Source organism: Passer domesticus, chromosome 1 (assembly GCF_036417665.1).
Source record: "Passer domesticus isolate bPasDom1 chromosome 1, bPasDom1.hap1, whole genome shotgun sequence".
Taxonomy (NCBI): domain Eukaryota; kingdom Metazoa; phylum Chordata; class Aves; order Passeriformes; family Passeridae; genus Passer; species Passer domesticus.
Window position 1 is genome coordinate 115,722,660 of NC_087474.1, and position 17,530 is coordinate 115,740,189.

The 17,530-nt window shown below is 36.6% G+C and overlaps 1 protein-coding gene across 4 annotated transcripts in view; it reads right to left on the bottom strand.

Moving 5' to 3' along the window:
- SS18 (SS18 subunit of BAF chromatin remodeling complex) overlaps positions 1–17,530 on the bottom strand; it is a 42,686-nt gene that overhangs the window by 15,370 nt on the left and 9,786 nt on the right. For all 4 annotated transcript variants that reach the window (XM_064435661.1, XM_064435637.1, XM_064435656.1 and 1 more), the window contains exons 4-5: positions 10,149–10,302; positions 3,630–3,851 (exon numbers count right to left, since the gene is read on the bottom strand). In XM_064435661.1, the coding sequence (XP_064291731.1) occupies positions 3,630–3,851; positions 10,149–10,302 (376 nt within the window). The remainder of the gene's footprint in view (positions 1–3,629; positions 3,852–10,148; positions 10,303–17,530) is intronic.

Consider the following 17,530-nt stretch of genomic DNA (forward strand, 5'->3'; position numbering starts at 1 on the left):
ATTTGTTCAACATAAAAAAAGAGGAATTTCCATTCAAGTTTCAGGTTTCAGAAAAAATCATGCCTATATCTTGTCCCCTGAAAAGTCAAAAACTGGCAAGAGCTGAAATTTTTTTTCAACCTAAGTAGTTTACCATACACATGAAGAAATGCACCCATAAGAACATAGTTTCTTCAATATTCATTCAGCTCCTTCTGCTCCCCATTTTTTCCAAAAAGGCAGCCAATATTCCTTGCAGATGTACTGGGCTGCTGTATTAACTTTTCAATGAAGAGTCATCTACACAATCTCCCACTTATAATATTCTGCTTTTTAAGTCCAAAATTACTAGAATTCCTCTTTTAAACTGGACTGACTGTATAAAAACAATACCATGAAAACTTTCCTCTCATTTAAGGTATTCCTCTGGATAGCATTTTATAACTAGTGCAAATCAATAATGAGTACAAAGTGGATACAGGAAGTAAATCCAGCAAACAGTTCTGTTATTATGCATTTCATTTCTTAATTAGCACTTTTTCATTTTTTTCTTGCTAACACCATCTGCCTCACAAGGTGTATATACAGCAAGATGTTTTGGTAGCAAGTGCACATAAAGAGGTTATGCTCAAGCATAATCCAAGTGTTAGAGCAAGCCTAAGTGTTATGGTAGTTTTATCTATTATATAACAGTATGCTTCCTTTCCCCCAGAAGTACTGGCTTCATTCATTACACGGTAGGTATTACCCACTGGAAAACTATTCCAGTATTTTGCTTCTTCCTAATAGTTCATGTCAGATGTGATGCCTAGTCAAACACTGAAGACAGAACTATTAATTTATTCAAAGGTTTTCTTATGGCACCTATAAGTAATTTGTCCAAATCTTCATAATGAATATACTTTGACAACTCTCCTGTGAAATCAGATGGTATTGTAATCTTACCATCAGATTCATTCCTCTACAGATGAGGAACCCACACAGGGAAAGATTAAGGCCAAAAACATCTACTAATTTTTAACAGCCAACTTGAGATACTAAGACCTCATCTTGTGGAATATTTAGCATTATATTTAGCTAGTGCTGTTATTAACTGACAGATTTGGTAGGATCTCTCATTTTCAGTATGGATCAATCCCGTAAGACAAAGAAACAAAACATACTTAGGGGTTCACAAATGTCTCCTGACCAAGAACACTGAGGTTCAGAAATTTTGGTTCACTTGTGTTTCTGAATTGTTATACATATGACCAGTTAAGAAATCTTTGAGTCCAAATGTGTTTATTCCCCTTTTGTTAAACTGCACTGGGTGCATTTCCTAGCAGTTCGTTCTTTTTTCTTCACTTAGGAGAGAAGCCTGAAGTGGCCATGCTTGGCTGAGACATCTGCCCAGTCTGACTGGGGCTTGGCTACCTGCCTCTAAATTTCTCATGGTCTCACAGATTGCTGTAGTTGTCTGCCCAGCTGTCTTAGAGTCACAAGAGTGAAGATGCAAGAATACTTCCTCTAATTTGCCATCAAACATCAATACACATGTAACAACTAAGAGTAGAAAATGGAGGAAATGCATTAAGCAGAACTGACTGGGAATTATCTTAGATCAGAGTAACGAACATCCCCATCTTCAGACTTAAGACTTCCTCTCTCACAGGTATTTGGAACAGTATTTTCATTTAACAGCAAACAGCACTTTGTTTGCATAACAGACAAGTTTCAAAGCCTTGCTTTGAAGAAAGGGGCACATGCGCTCTTATATTTATATATGAAATGTTCTGTTTACTGATGTTTTTGTGAGATATTAAAGCATTTTAAAGAATATGATTTTTCACGCCACTGGCCTCTCCTTCTGTGAAACTTCTGCAGAAAATAGAACCAGCCTTGAAGCAGACACTTGAAATGGGAGAACTCTCACCCTAAAGGGTCAAAATTTGCAGAATTAGTTACACAATGCAAAAGCTTGCTGTGGGCCTAATGGCATTGTTCTAAGTAAAGATTTTGCTCTTGTTCTTGAGCCTATAATTTCGCTAATACTGTTTTATTCTCTATTCCCCGAAGTCACTTTAGTACCACTATTTGTTCAGCACAGAAATTTTTTAAGTTTATTTCTGCTTGGTTTCTAATGACCAATTTTCAAGTTTAACAGAGTACTGAAAACACAACAGAGGAATATTATGTAAAGAATGCTACTTTGAGACAGAATCATCTCCTAAATTTTAGGCCAGTCACACCAAATTGTTTTCTGCAGAGTGACTTCCTAGATGGCTCCCTCACATACTGCTACACAATTATTGCTAACTCTGCAACTAAAAAATCTGAATTGAAACAGCATAGGGCTTTTCCAAAGCATCTTACAACATTCACAGAATTACTACATTATGTACTGCCCAAAATACAGAAATAACTTCCCAGTTCAGAGAGACAGTCAAAAGTACTTCCACTTATGATTTCCCCTACTATGTACCTATCTTTTGTTTATTCCATTGTTATACATTAAGAAAAACGCTATTAACTATGTGGATGTTAAAGGCCTCAGATCTCCCACTTTCTCTACTGGTAAGAAAAGTGCAGAAACAGCTTCTCTCACCATGACTTATTTTTAGCCTCTTATTAAGTTAGTCTTTTGTCTGTTTTGCACCTTTCTGTAACCTAATAATCAAACTGATCAGTATGACCTGGTCTCTCTGTACACCTCAGGAACAGATGGTATCTACACATAAAGCGGAGCTTTGGTTTGTCATATGTCTTCTAGCAGGTGCTATGTACAGATCCACTGCAGTAAGAGACTTAACAGGTAAGCTGAAAATACTGATTGCTGACTTGTAAAGCACCTCTGTAAGAACATGCAGTACATATACAACTTAGTAATTTGCTGTGCTGTGACTCTAATGTAATATTTTAATTCCACAATGTCCTTGCACTTCAACAAGGACATCAAAACACCATCAGTTTATGCAATGGAAATACCTTAGATAGAAAATCAGCTTTGATTTTTACTACATACACAATGACATCTCATGAAAACAGTAGCGAGTACCAAATTTGTTCCTGGAACTGAATTTTGCTTCTCTAAGACTAAACAGACATTCCATGCTAAAACTGCTGAAACAGCATACAGCAGAAAACAAAGACTAACTAGGTCTGAGGGCTATCTGACTTTGATTTTTCCATTTAACCAAGACACTTAAAAGTAGAGATGTATTTCATCAACCTGAATGACAGTAACAGTTAGCTAGAAGGGCAAAGTCTGAAAAAGACAAAACAGTAGCTTCAGCTTATAACTGCTGAAAGTAGATCCATTTCAAGATTCTCACATTATACCTGAAAAGTTAAATGTCTGCGCATAAACAAAAAGTCACAGATATATGGCAGAAAAGAGGTGTGGAATCCTCCAAATATGGATACAGAATATTCACAGAGTATTCTGAGATGATCCTTCCACAAGGATCATTGATTCCACATCTTAGGTAAATGGTCCATAGGGTAACTGAACTCACAATTTTTGTGTTCTTAACACCATGCTCTGAGCAACAGAGCCAATCTCAATTACAAACACATATAGAGAAGGAAATCTACAATATAAGACCATTAAAAAAAAAAATCTGCACCCAAGATGTTTTCCTTTTACAGAAGCTAACAGATAACTCACTCACCTTGGTTTGGTTGCATGTTCATGTTTGGTCTGGGCCCGTAGTTGCCCATCGGCTGTCCCTGGCTCATGGTCATCTGATTCTGCACTGGCATGCTCTGTGACGATGGCACTGAGTGATTATAGCCACCCATGGACCCATGGCTACTTGAAGGCATATTCATGGAACTGTTTGTCATATTGAGCTGGTTAGGTCCAGGTCCTTGCATAGGCATATGGTTGGGTCCTTCAGAAAGAAAAACAGGGAAAATAGTTGTACATTAACCATCATAAAACCATAAACCATCACCAGGTGAAAACAGCCATACTGAATCACAAAAGTAAACAGAAGTCATTAAATACAATTACATGAAAACAAATTTAAAATACAATTTACACGTGATTTCCTCACTTTAGAAATAACAAAGTGAACAATAAAGTTCATCTCTACTATGAAATACATTTTCTTTTGTTGAGTAACTAAAACTACTGAAACAAAGGTGAATTATCATAGAGCTCATCTTCTATCCATATAATACACAAAACTAGTCTTTTTTGTACTTGCATAATACAGCCTGAATCTCATTCTGAATGGCACAAGATCAGTGTAACAAACAGACAGTTTGATAACTTCATCACAGCTGTAATGTTTACAATGGATGTAACATTTCTGTGTATTCAAACAACCCATGCTAGACAATTTTTTGAAACTAACAATTATTATTATTTTTAAATGCAGGCAGTATTAACATATACATGGTATAATTACACTGAATCATAGAAGCATTTTGGTTGGAAAAGACCACTAAGATTGTTAAGTCCAACAACAAATTTAACACTGTCAAGTCCACCACAAAACGCTAACTTGGGCTAACTTTCATTCAAATAATTATACAGTCACCCATAGAAGTAAGACAAGGTGACAAGCATTCCATGGATCACTGATACAACAGCAAAGGCTTTTATGGAAAACCTGTGAGCCAAACTTATTCTGCACAGGTGTTTTAATGCCCTTGTAGATAAAAATGTAACCAAAAGTTGTTCATGACAAGAAGACAACTCCTCAGTTTATCTCCTGAGATGGGAATGAGAACAAATCTTTGTGGTAAGACATCAAGACCTTTTTTTGGATACTTCAATCACGACTTTCTTATAAAAATGACATGTAAATGGAAAGCATTTAGTGACCTAGGCTGGTTAACACATCACCTTTGCTGTGAATACGTAAAAGAACAACCTTGGAAACCAAGAAAGTGTGAAAAAAGGAACAAAGGGAAAATGTTACAGGTGATGTGCTGCATCTACTCTACTTGTAAATTAGGTGGAAAATTTCAACACAACAGAAAATCAATGCTTTTGGTTTCTAATGGACCAAGCATTGCAGTGATTCAGACAGTATGAAACAGTGTAGAATAAAAATGGCTGAAGAACTGTTTAACATTTTTGATCATATACTATATATAGCCAATATTCTGCAACTGTATTTGCAGATTACTAGAGTGGGGATGATGACTCAAAGGACAGTCTCCAAATTATCAGTTCAGCTTGTGAAGATGCAAAGGAAAAGCAACTTGCTCTAACACCTATGTGCCAACAACATCTTTTCACCTTTTATTTCCTCTCTTTCTGACAACAGAGGTTGAATTTGGATCATTCTCTGAATTCCATCTACTCTCAATGGGTACTTTAAGAAGTACAACATTACAATACCATCTGGTCAGTTTACTCATTACTTTAGGTGGAATAGGTGAACAGCTACTAGAACTAAAATTAGTAAGAATTGGGACTGGATGTAACTATGACAAGTAAAAAAGTAGATGAAATGCGTGGATTATGCCCATGACAAGCACCACATGAAGACCTCATGAAAATATGTAGAACCAGAGGACATGACAGACTAGGTGAACTGTAAACAAGGCAAATACTGATATGTACAGATTTCACCAAGAAGATGCTGCTGTTGCTTAACACACCACAGGTTTTTTGTTAAAGCTAGAAAAGTTTAAGAAGGAGTATCTAAAAGAAACTACATTACTAGTGCTGTAGGAAGGTACTGATTTGTTTACATATTTCCCAGTGAAAATTAAAAAAAAGACCCATGCACACACCCCCCTCTGCCTTCAGATGTAAACAGCTCCTAAGTCCTTGGCTAATGAAAAAAAAAAATGCACTAAAAAGGACACAGACAGCTGCACACAAGGTCACAGATACCATAATAACTGACTGAAACAAAAAGATGCAGAAGAAAAAGATAATGATAAATGAACATGGCTACTAAAGCCAAAGTGAAGAAACAGAGTAAGTTTTAAAATGTGTTTATCCTCTTGCCCTTAAGACACGTTACCGAAACACAAACCTATTTTGTCAAGGAAAGTGTAAAAGCTGAAAAAGGCATCAAACATGCAGTTCACTGTTCCTGCAAAACAAAGTGAGCAGAGATTGCGGATATGTACAAAGGCACGTCCACCACAAATACAGAAAAAGTAACTCGGTGAATAGGATTATGCCCACAAGAGTACTACAGATGCCTATGCTGCCCCTCTTCAATTCAACACTGCTTAATTCTGTAATAATGAGAACATGGAGACAGTTTAATTATGAAAAAGTGAGCTTGTCTCTAACCACGAGCTCAATCACGAATGTGCTCTGAGGTAAAGCTACAGTGAAGAAAAGCTTCCTACTGCAGTGCCAAGCAGAGCTGCTAGAAGTACACTTGCCTAAGTAAAGGAAGGAATACACAGGGTTAGTGCCACAAAGTTAGGGCCTGGGACTAGCTTTGTTTCTTTCTGATTAAAGGAAGACATTGTCAGTGATAGACTTCAGAGAGTTAGGCAAGCACACAGGGGAGCAAGTTTTTAAAAACTGGTAACATAAGAAACAAAATTAGGAAGAAAAAAATCATTGCAAGAGATAGCTTGAAAAAAATAACACACCCTCTCTAAAAGGTTGGTTTATATTCATGTCTCAGCACTAAAACAGAAGAAAGCATTCATAAGAAAAAGCTGTCATATGAAATGCAAGGTATGTGAATTTTCTGTGGTCAAAATCTAGGGGTTTGTTAGTGAGAAGCTAGAAAACAAGGAACAGAGAAAAAGCTAAAACCATAGGATCAAAAACCTTGCAAATGAAAAATAATAAAAACACACTTCACTTATACGTTTTTATAGTTTGTCAAAACACTTCATTGAGTTCTCTTGCATATAAGGACAAAACAATTGATTTTCTTTTTTTATATGGATAAATGAAATAGGAAGAAGAGGATATGAATGAACTGAGTGAATTAATGAGGCATGAAGTGTCCACTTTAAAGTAACTGCTTTAAATGCTATACTTAGATATATATACTTCTAATTAGATTTGTGTTATAATGAAGTTAGCAGAGTAACTATCTATCCTGAGTATAAACAGAAGTTCTTTTTCCTCTTAACCACCTATGCACACATCTTACCTCCAAGAAGCTGTAATCCAAACTAAATACATTTGAGACTACATTTGCAGGAAGGGAAGATTTTGATATAACTTGTTGGGAACACACAAACACCTGTGTTGTGGTTTAGAAATACTATTCCCCACTTTACCATTTCCACTAAAACACTCCAAATCACACACCACTTTGCTCACTCCCCTGTACCCCTTTCCTGTGCTGGGCTGGAGAGGTGAACAGGAGGCAAAAAAAGTAAAGATTACAAGTTGAGATAAGAAAAATTTACTGGAAACAGCAATGAAATAAGAAAAAGAACAGTAACAGCAACAGTATTAATAATAGTGTACAAGATGCAAAGGCTTCACAGGCAATTGCTCACCCCCACAATATCCTGCAGGTCCTGCACTTGCCTCCTCCTGGCTACTGCAAAAATTAACCCTGTTCTGGCTGGAACCAGGACAACCTGTTATTCAGGAAGGTCACCTACCAGTGCCATGAAAAAAGGACAGAGACCCCTACAGCTAGTCTTACCTTTCAACTTTTTATATGTGACAAATCAACCTCAAGAAATCAGGAAGACAACTTGTGCCCAGCACATCTTAGTTCATCATCTCCTTCCAAATCCACACCACCCTTACTTTGCATCACATAAACTCAGTCAAAGTAACTCTTCAGACAGCAATTTTTTCAGCTAAAAACCACAATCTGTCACAGGTACAAATAACACTCAAGTGTATCACCAGTTGAAAAAGGTTTGTCATGACTGTCTTCCTTGGCAAGAGGATACAGACACACATTTGTCAGGGGATGCAATTAAAGGCCCCAGCAGCACTTCAGGTTCTGTATTAACCAGGACACAAGTACAAGAAAAATCATCCTTTGCCCTTCAGGCAATGGGACAGGTCTGTAGCAGAACTTTAAAATTACTCATGCCCTGATGATCACTAGGCAGTTCTTCTAATCCTCTCATCAACCCTTCTTTTCTGCCCATACTCCAACCTGTGGAAGCCCCTGCTCAGGTAATACCTCAAATCCTTAGCGGGCATTTTTAAGAGCCTGCATTTTATTTTTGCCATGCTGGTCAACAGATGTCAGTCCTGGATTCTCTTGGTTTAAGATTAGTGACTTTACTCCTTTTATACAGATCATCTCCACAGATATTTAAGATTTTGTATCTGGTTTTTAGCATAAATGTTTATGTAAGCACAGAATAAGCATCCTAAAACCAGAAAGCAAATGCATACAATGCAGAAATTATTAGAAATACAGAGAAATTTCTCTGTGAAATATAGAAAGGTTCACAAGCAGGTAAACTAACAGACACTTGAAAAGATATGTGTAATTCAGCTGTGTGCTTAACAAGATGATTCTGTTTCCCTTTTTCCAACCTATGAAATGATTTTAGGAAGCCTTTCTGGTATTAGAGATGCCCTCGTCCTAAGCTGTTTATCTTCACATCCTCAGAGAAAACTTCAAACTGAGATGGAAAGAACAGACATTCAAGAAAGGGAATATGTTGGAGGAAAGGCTAAATTAAAGCTTAGTTGGAAACTGTAGTTAAGTATCTGTCTAGGTGAATACCAAAACAAAGCTATTTACCTTTCACATATTTTCCTAAGAGCTCTTTTCTTATTCTATCTAATTACAAAATATGTATGTTTAAGGAGTGACTTTTCTCCCCCGTGGCTCTGCAGTGAAGTCATTATGCTCACATTGTGACTTAGTAATCCTTCTCCTTGGAAAAGATCACTATAATAACAATAATATGATTACACTTGAGGGTCAAAGAGACTGATTTTTGAGAGGCAATGCTACTCTCCATGGGAACTGATGGATCTTAGATAGATAAAGGACACCATAATCAGAATATCTCTGCCCTACTTAGGGAGCAGCATATATTGCTCTTTACACTTCCAAATACAGGCCATGACCAACATGTATGATGAAACTAACTTCTCTAGATCTTTTATTGCACTTCTTACACACAGCCTCTGGAGGCTATTAAAGCTACTCTTTCAGAAAAGACACCATTATCAAGTCCATTTTATCAAGATTTGCACAGAAATTAGAGACTACAGCAATGTTTATATTTTTTGCTTTGTATTAAGTTTTGCATAGTTGGCTGTCAAGAAGGTTATCCCTGACACCAGTGAGAGATGAATTTTCAAAGAAGATCCTTTGACAGTAGTTTCCTTTTTTGAAAATATCAATACTTTGAGCAGCTTTTGCATGAAAAGTTCCTCCATAACAAAAAAAAAAAAAAAAGGAAGGGATCCTGAACAAAAGCAATCTTGGGAATGCAATTTTAAGCTGAAAGCCATTTCACATGAAATAGGCAGTATGATTTTACAAGTGGAAATTCAGGAAAATAGCCTCTATATAAAGAAGCATGCTCTTCCATTGCCTACTCCACTCTGATCTGACTGCTAAAGGGAATAGTTACCCCGAAGCCAGTATTGGTAGGTACAATGTGGAATTTTATTATCCTCCTTCTCTGCTTTGTTTCTGTCTTCCCAAGTACATTTCTTTTTATTACAAAACAGGATGGCATAGAAACCGACTTAAAATTTACACCTAGAACAATAATCTGGAGGCCATTTCTTTACAAATCCCTTACGATTCAACATATCTTCAATAATAAAGAACACAGGAGATTAGTGGAAGCTGTATAAAAGCAATCTTTTTTTCTTTTAAACACTTACCCAAATTAGAAACAGCCTCTTTCAGATGTATCTATTTTATTATTATCTAATTATTTACCTACAATGATTTCACATTATCTTTTTATGGAAGGATTTGTGTTCACTCAGCCACAGGCCAATACCTTTCCCCAGTAAGCCCTCTAAAGCCAGCTGTACTGCATGGTTTCAAACAGACTAAATTTAGCCAGTTCTGTTCATCAGAGGAATGCTGTGTGTCAGCTACATCAAAGCCCAAGGGCAGCCTGATAAACACTGAATACAGGTCACGTAGCTCTGTAGCTAACAAACTCTAAGAGAGCTTGTACTCGGGGGCATTCAAAGCAGTTTTGTCATCAACAATCTAGTATCCCTTGAGCCCCCATGTCGTTTCAGTTGCCAGGCAACGCTGGTGTTAATGTCTTAGAGGAGAAAAACTTACCAGGCATCTGGCCGTTCATCTGGTTCTGCATGTGTGGTGCAGGAGGGCCCCCACCTACCATACCATCTGAAGACATGTTGTGCGAGCGCGGGGGTGGGGGAGGGCCGCTCTGACTCATCCCGCCCGGACCCATAGGCATATTCTGTGTGGGTGGCTGAAAGGAGACAGTTTAGTCAAACACGAGAAGCAGTTAGTCTGACAAATGTATTATATGTACATATGGTACAGCACTACAGCCTATACTGCTCAACGGCGTATGAAAGAAAGTGCTGAAATGCATTTCTTTCTCTATCTGATATGTTTAACTCCTCCCAGCATTAATTCTGGCACAACATTGAACATTGTAATCAATTTTACATGAAGTATTACATGCAGACAACACCACAGCACCTTTGAGCACTACTTCAAAATAAAAAATTAAAAAAAAATAAATCAATGCCTCATTAAAAAATTACATCTGAACAGTTTAAGATTGCTTACACACACACAAAAGATTTCATTCAACAGAAAAATAAGCGTTCACTGTAATTCTCTCACAATAACTATTTGTTGCTGTTAACAGACCTTGCACTGGGACAAAACAGGTACAACATGAGATGAAAGCCTCTGAATGCTCATAGACCAGCAAAAAAATTGCACCTGGGTGTGGTAAAACACTAGCAATCTTCCCCGCTCTCCCCCAAAGCGATGAAGGCCTAGTTCATAATTCCATGCCAAACACCCCCTACAGACTGGAAGCACATTAGTGCTGGCCTCCAAAGGTCCAGAGACAGCTGCCTAGAAAGGATGTTTTTGGCAAATTTCCTAATGAAATTGTGAGGAAAATAACTGAATAACCTTGAGAGTTCAAAGAGGGAGAGCAAGAAAAACAATAAATACAAGGGGGAATTTACTGGTAGGTTCTACTCATAGCAATGTAAGGAGACAGAGAAACTGCTAGTAGCCAGCTTTGTTTTCCCACTAAAAACACCTGTGAGACTCTACGATCCTTCTCACATACCTCAGCCAAGCACTTTCAGGGGAGTAAAAATCATCTCAGTGAGAGCAAATTCCTGGCTCTCTGGCTTTTGAGGACTCTGTCTACAGGTTATAACTATTCATGAAAAACTGTCCCCATGAGACAACCACGTGTGCATTTTTCACCATTTCTCTTCACAGAGAGAACCAAGCAGGTGAACCCTAAGTTCTTCTCTAGCCCAGTCCCTGCATATGCATACACTATTCACCAGGTTCATAAAGATAAAACACAATACAGTAGTAAAAGAGTAAGGCTTTCCCAGTGAGTCTATGTTGGAGATGGTAACAGCAGGATAACACAGACACACACATACATGCACGTGCCAGGGGAGGGGAGTGAATGGTAGTAATTTGTTACCTCAACATTTCTTTAAATACCTCAAGCAGGTATTATTTTCCCTGCAGTACTTTAAAAAATTCTTCAGGAAACTAGTGAAGGCTTTTTTTCCAGCAGGAAGAAGGAAGGAGATGAAGAAAAATACAAGCAAACAGGCAACTTCTCTTACTAAATTCCTTTCATTCCTCCATGATGAAGAGAATAACATTTTACAAACAAAGTTCCTTCTTTAGCCTATAGCAGAAGCGGCAGGAGGTGAAGAAGGTTAAGAGTGAAAGGCAGCTCTACCCTCTGAACACTGTGACTGAAATGCTGCTCCATTCTGCTTCTTCCTCCTCCACTAGTGAGCAACCAAGGCAAGGTTGCTTCCCCTCAGTTCAAGTCTTCCATTCCTTCACCTTCAAAACTCACTATCATCCTAATTCTGCATTTAAGAGAATCTAACAGAAATGATCTAAAACTGATATACAAAGAAACAAACAAAAAAGAAAACAGACTATTTTCATTTTTGTTTGGAAAGTATGTTCAGGAATACTATCAAAACTAACACACTTGGTAACCTCCACATGAACAGAGCTCAGAGACTGTCCCATGTAAGCCACAGAGAAGGTCCATGCCAGCAAACTGAGAGCAGAGTCAAAAATCATACAAGCTGAAATGTTTTTAAAATTAAAATGAACTTCTTCAATTCCAAATATGAAACATTAGAAAGTCCAATGAAGTACTAAAGAAGATCAGCTCATACCTAGGTTTTAGCTATCCTGCATATGATATTGTACAAACATAGGCATGCCCTTATCTCTGGAAACAGGGACGCAAAAAAGCTCCAAGGATTATTTAAACAAAACTATATATATTCCAACTCTATTTAGTCTGAAGTTTTCAAAACAACTATCCTTCAAGAAAAACATTGCAGTTATCAAAAAGCATGAGAGAGTGTAGACATGCAAGGACAGGGAAGAAAAAATTGTTAAAGACTTTAGATACAAAAACCTTAAAGAGACTTCACAAACTACAGGGAATTAAGTCAACTGAGGGAACAACTAAAAACACTCAAAGAGGTACTACCAGAAAAGTAATTCATCAAGAGGAGCTTCTGGATATGGCAACAGCCCAAAGACCTGTGTGAATCCATATCAGATTCTTGAAAATTATGCAAGAAAAAGGTCCAAGGTGCTAAAAAGAAAAATCAATCTTCCATTAAAAGAAAGTACCCTATCAGATATCTAGAAGGTAGACAAACACTATACCTTCTACTTATTAAAAAAAGTAGTAGGACCAACATAGTAAAGTCAAACCTTTCTAATTTACTAGAAATTTTTAAAAATATAAATTAAACCACCTAGCTGCATAATTAACAGAAGCCTCTCAACACAAGTTTTTTGACAAAGCCTTTTGGAGCAATACATTGTCCAATGGCACCGATCAAAAACTGGCCAAAGGGAAGTTCGAAGAGTAAAGAAACTTACAGAGCTGAAAATATTTTAGTAAATGTCAACATGTGAAGCTACTGTAACATTACTGAAAAACGTGGAAGAAAGAATAAGCAGAAGGTGCCAAGTGATGTGGATAAATATACAGCAATTACATGGAACTGTAAACCACTTTATTCAGAAAGAGGAAGCTCCTATTGCCATTAATGCGGAAAAAAAGTAACAAATAAAAACAAATTGACCACAATCCAGAGAGTTTGGTGGGGAAAAAAATCCCAAACCAAAACAAAAAACCCAACAAAACGAACAGAAAACTCAAAACCCCACAAAATCTATGCATAGTATCTGTGGTCACATTCTGATTATCTTCAGTAATATCCAAAGTCAGGCAGAATACTAAAGAAAAAAAATGCTGATGTATTTGATACCATAATACACATTCAATTTGGGCAAAGTAATCTCAAAAAGATACTGTAAAAATAGCAGGATTCTAAAGAGAGGCACTCAGTGATTAAAAACTTTGACTGTTTACACCTGAAACAGCAAAAAGGACAGATTTTTTTCTTTTTGCATATAAAGGAATATAACTTAAGAGGATATGACAGGAAGACAATTTAATGTATGATACACACAAAAAGTAGATCATCCAATTTATGGTTTAACAAGAAAGAAAACCTCAGGAGAATAGTCAGTAAATTGAAGAATAACATTAAACATATAAGACATGCCATAAATCACATAAATCTGAGGTATTCATCAACACAGTACACTAGAACTAAGTTTAAATAAGATTAAGAGATAATTACACATACATATATGCAATAGAAATGGTTATATAGGATATTATATAGGATATTTTAAAGAGCATTACAAGCCTTTTCATCAGATCATAAACCAATCACTACCTGATAGTAATTAAAATGAAATGTCTCCTGCAGATATAATTATTCCCCAGTGAAATTCCTCCAGAGTATTTTTCTAGTGGATGCGGACAGCAGAAAACAAGAAAAAATTGTTTTTAAATGGTAACTTCCCGATTTCTATTGGACTTGATCCAGACTTTTACAGATAATAAACTTCTTTAAATTGACTTCAATTTAAAAATCCCACAACAACAAAAGAACCCCACCCAGCTACATAAACTAGATTTTTTTAACCTTTTTTGTCCCTTACAGAAGTTAAGAAAATTGACTATCCCCAGGAACATGCACTATATATAGCAAAGACTTTTTAAAAGGCAAAATGATCACACAAAGAATATTCACACATATTCAAAAGAAACAACCCACCCTTTACAGAAGAAAAGCTACCCAAAATGAACCCTAGCCATTAAGCCTAGATACGAAGGGTAAAACGACATCCAAACACAGTTTGGTTAACAGAACCAAAGGAAAGGCTACTTCCCTCTGTTTGCTGGAATTGTGACAAAAAGGAATGAAAATTGAAATCACTGCTGATTTTATTCAGATTATGTAGTAGAAAATGTAAATATTTTACTCCAGTAAAAAGTAAATTAAAGACTTAGAAAATGTCAGATATAGCTTCACTTGCTAAACGCTAACTTTTGGCTCATTTCCCCAAACACACAGATTATACTTATAGTGGCTATGAGCATTTAAAATGTATCAGAGCATGAAAAAAAATTAGAAGCTATTTAGTGGAACTCTAAAAATTTGAACTGGAAAAAGACTGAAACTGACCCAATAGTTGCCACATAAAAGAGACAAGGAAAAAAAAATAGATTTTAACTGACAAGTTCCAGCAAACAAAATCCTACTAAATCCTAAAGTTATTTGAATGCATGCTTTAAAGACAACAGCTACACTGCATTTTTAGAGGATTTTCTTTTAGATAATAAAATAGATCAAATGCAAGATGCAACAATAAAATCTCCTAGGGTGATAACGTGCACCTGAAGATGGTAAGATTTTTCTTCCCACCATCAGCAGGTTTAAAGATTTGTTTAGGGAATATCTATTGTTATAAAAACTGAGATTGAATATCAACTCAGTCACAAAAAAAAAAAAAGAGAGAAAAAAAAAAGAGAGAAAAAAAAAAGAGAGAAAAAAAGGCAAAAACCAGGAAATACTGTTAAGCACATTAAAACACAATACTGCTAATCAATACAACTAGCAACAGATACTTAAAGTACACTATCAAAAATACAATTTTCTTGAAATTCTCTCAGAATAACAATTAAAAGCTACAGGAAATGCAAATATAAATAGCCTTCTTTTCTTTCCAGGAGAAGCCTTAACTCCCGATTCAATCAATCATCTTTGTTTTCAATTCTCAAATACCATTTTCTGCAAAACAGCCCTTCCCAGGGGGGACTCTGCCCTGCTCATATCACATTGCTAATATCACAGGACCTGTCCCAGTCTCAGAGAGCAGTACTCTGTTGATAGGTGGTGATGGCACCTGTGGAGTACTCACTGAGGTGTCAGACTGGGAAATAAGATCGTAAAGGAATATGCTTTTGAGATTTGAAAGAGCAGAGAATTAATTGGGTTACAACTCTTCTTCTACAAGGTACCGGGTATTCTAGTACTGAGTGTCTTCAATAAAATAAAATTAAAAAATAAAATAAACCCCGTATCAATTCTCAGCTAGTATAATATTTGGGGATAGGGAGGATTTCTACAGGAAAAATATTCACAATCATGTCTAAATAGTGAAATTAATTATAAATGTAATTTGTGCTCTCACTGTTGAATTACCAGTTGTGATTCAGAGTAAGGAATTTTAAATTTAGAATGACAACCAGTTTACATATCTTGATTTACATCAGTATCTTCAAAAATCAGAGAAATTCTGACTTAATACTTAAACATTCTGTTCAAAGAGGAAATTGGAATCTTTAATGTTTCAAATTGCATATATCACAGCATAAAAATATTTTACTGTCCCAATATTCTTTAACAACTTTTTAACAAACAAAATTTAACCCTGAAATATCTGATGTTCTCTTAGCAATAGCTACTCTGATACTTATAAAAATAACCTCCCAAAAATTATTTGGGGGGCTTTAGTAGAACTAAAAATTACTTAAATCAGAAATTTTAAAAACAAATTCATTATTCAGTATTTATTCATATGGGTTTATTAAAAGTAACCGTCAATCAGTTAACTGTGGATGTTAACTCAGGGATCACTAAATTACAGAAACTAGACAGCTTCTGAGGTGCTCCATAACTGCCCCAAGAAATGCAGTTCCTATCTGTCCTCAGAAGCTTTGTGTTCCACAGCCCTTGCCTCTTTTGCTTTTAAGATGGTTTAATGTTTGGTCTGATACTTACAGATTTTGCTTGCATTTAGTAGCCTGAGAGAAAAAAAAAAAATCCACCTCTGTTCTAGCTAAAAGGCTTTATGTAAAGCCACCCAAAGCAGAAAGAATCCAGCAGAACCCTCAAGCAAGGCATTTGGGAAACAGCAAAACCATTCAGCCTCTGCACCTATGTCACCAGACTACCTGGTACAGCTCTCAGGAAATAGCCTGCAGTTCAAAAGGTATTTATTGTGCAGATACTGCACTACAGAGAGGCAAATGATATCTTTGAGTATGAAAGAATTACACTTTAGAGCATACTCCTCATTCAAACTGCCAGTGACTTTTACTGCTTTCTAAATCAGCCACAGAAGTTCACAGGCAACAGAAGTGGTTTTTTGTGTACAGTGCACTAGCTCCCCATGTGGACACACCTGATTAACAATACATGCAAAGTAGCTTACAGAACTTAGAGCTATCCTGTGGTTTAAAATGGCAGCTATTGGGCTCTGAATTCACTTCTAACATCCTAACAACTGAAATTCCTGTATTTATTTTTTTCTTAGTGTAGTTGCTGGGTTAAGAAGCTCCCACCAGTGACTCTTCATTTCCAAGAGAACCCCTTCAGTTGTGCCAACACAGCCACCTTCTTCTAACATCTTAAGAAATTATTATGGTTTTTTTCAAAACTATTTAACATTTAATCAGAGCAATTATTCTTCAAAATCCAAGCTTCAGTAATCACTAATAGCTCCCTTGCCTCTTGACAGGAAACATTCAACCTTCCTTTTGCTCCGCTCTCTATTAATTCAGTTTACAAAGAGTTGAACTTGAACTGGGCATGGACTTGTGTTCTGAAAGGTTAATGCAAAATTATGCGGCATACTCCACATACCAGAAACATATTTTCTGCTATGCCACCTGTCCTGATTTCTGCTGGGATAGAGTTGATTTTCTTCCCAGCAGCTGGCGCAGTGCTGGGTTTTGGATTCAGTAGAAAAATGTTGATAACACACTGATGTTTCAGTTGCTGCTAAGCAGTGCTTACTCTTAAATCAAAGGTTTTTTGGTTTCCCAGGCTCTGTCAGCAAGGTGTGCAAGAAGCCAGGAGGGAGCATGGCTGGGACAGCAGACCAAAGGGATAATCCACACTACAGAGCACCAAACTCAGGCTGAGCACTGGTCTGTGGTTTTACTGTCTCATTTTAACTATAATTATAATTTTATTGTAGTATTTTATTTCAATTATTAAACTGTTCTTATCTCAACACATGGGTTTCATCTTTTTTCCTGATTCTCTTGCCCAGCCCACAGCAAGGGGAAGGAA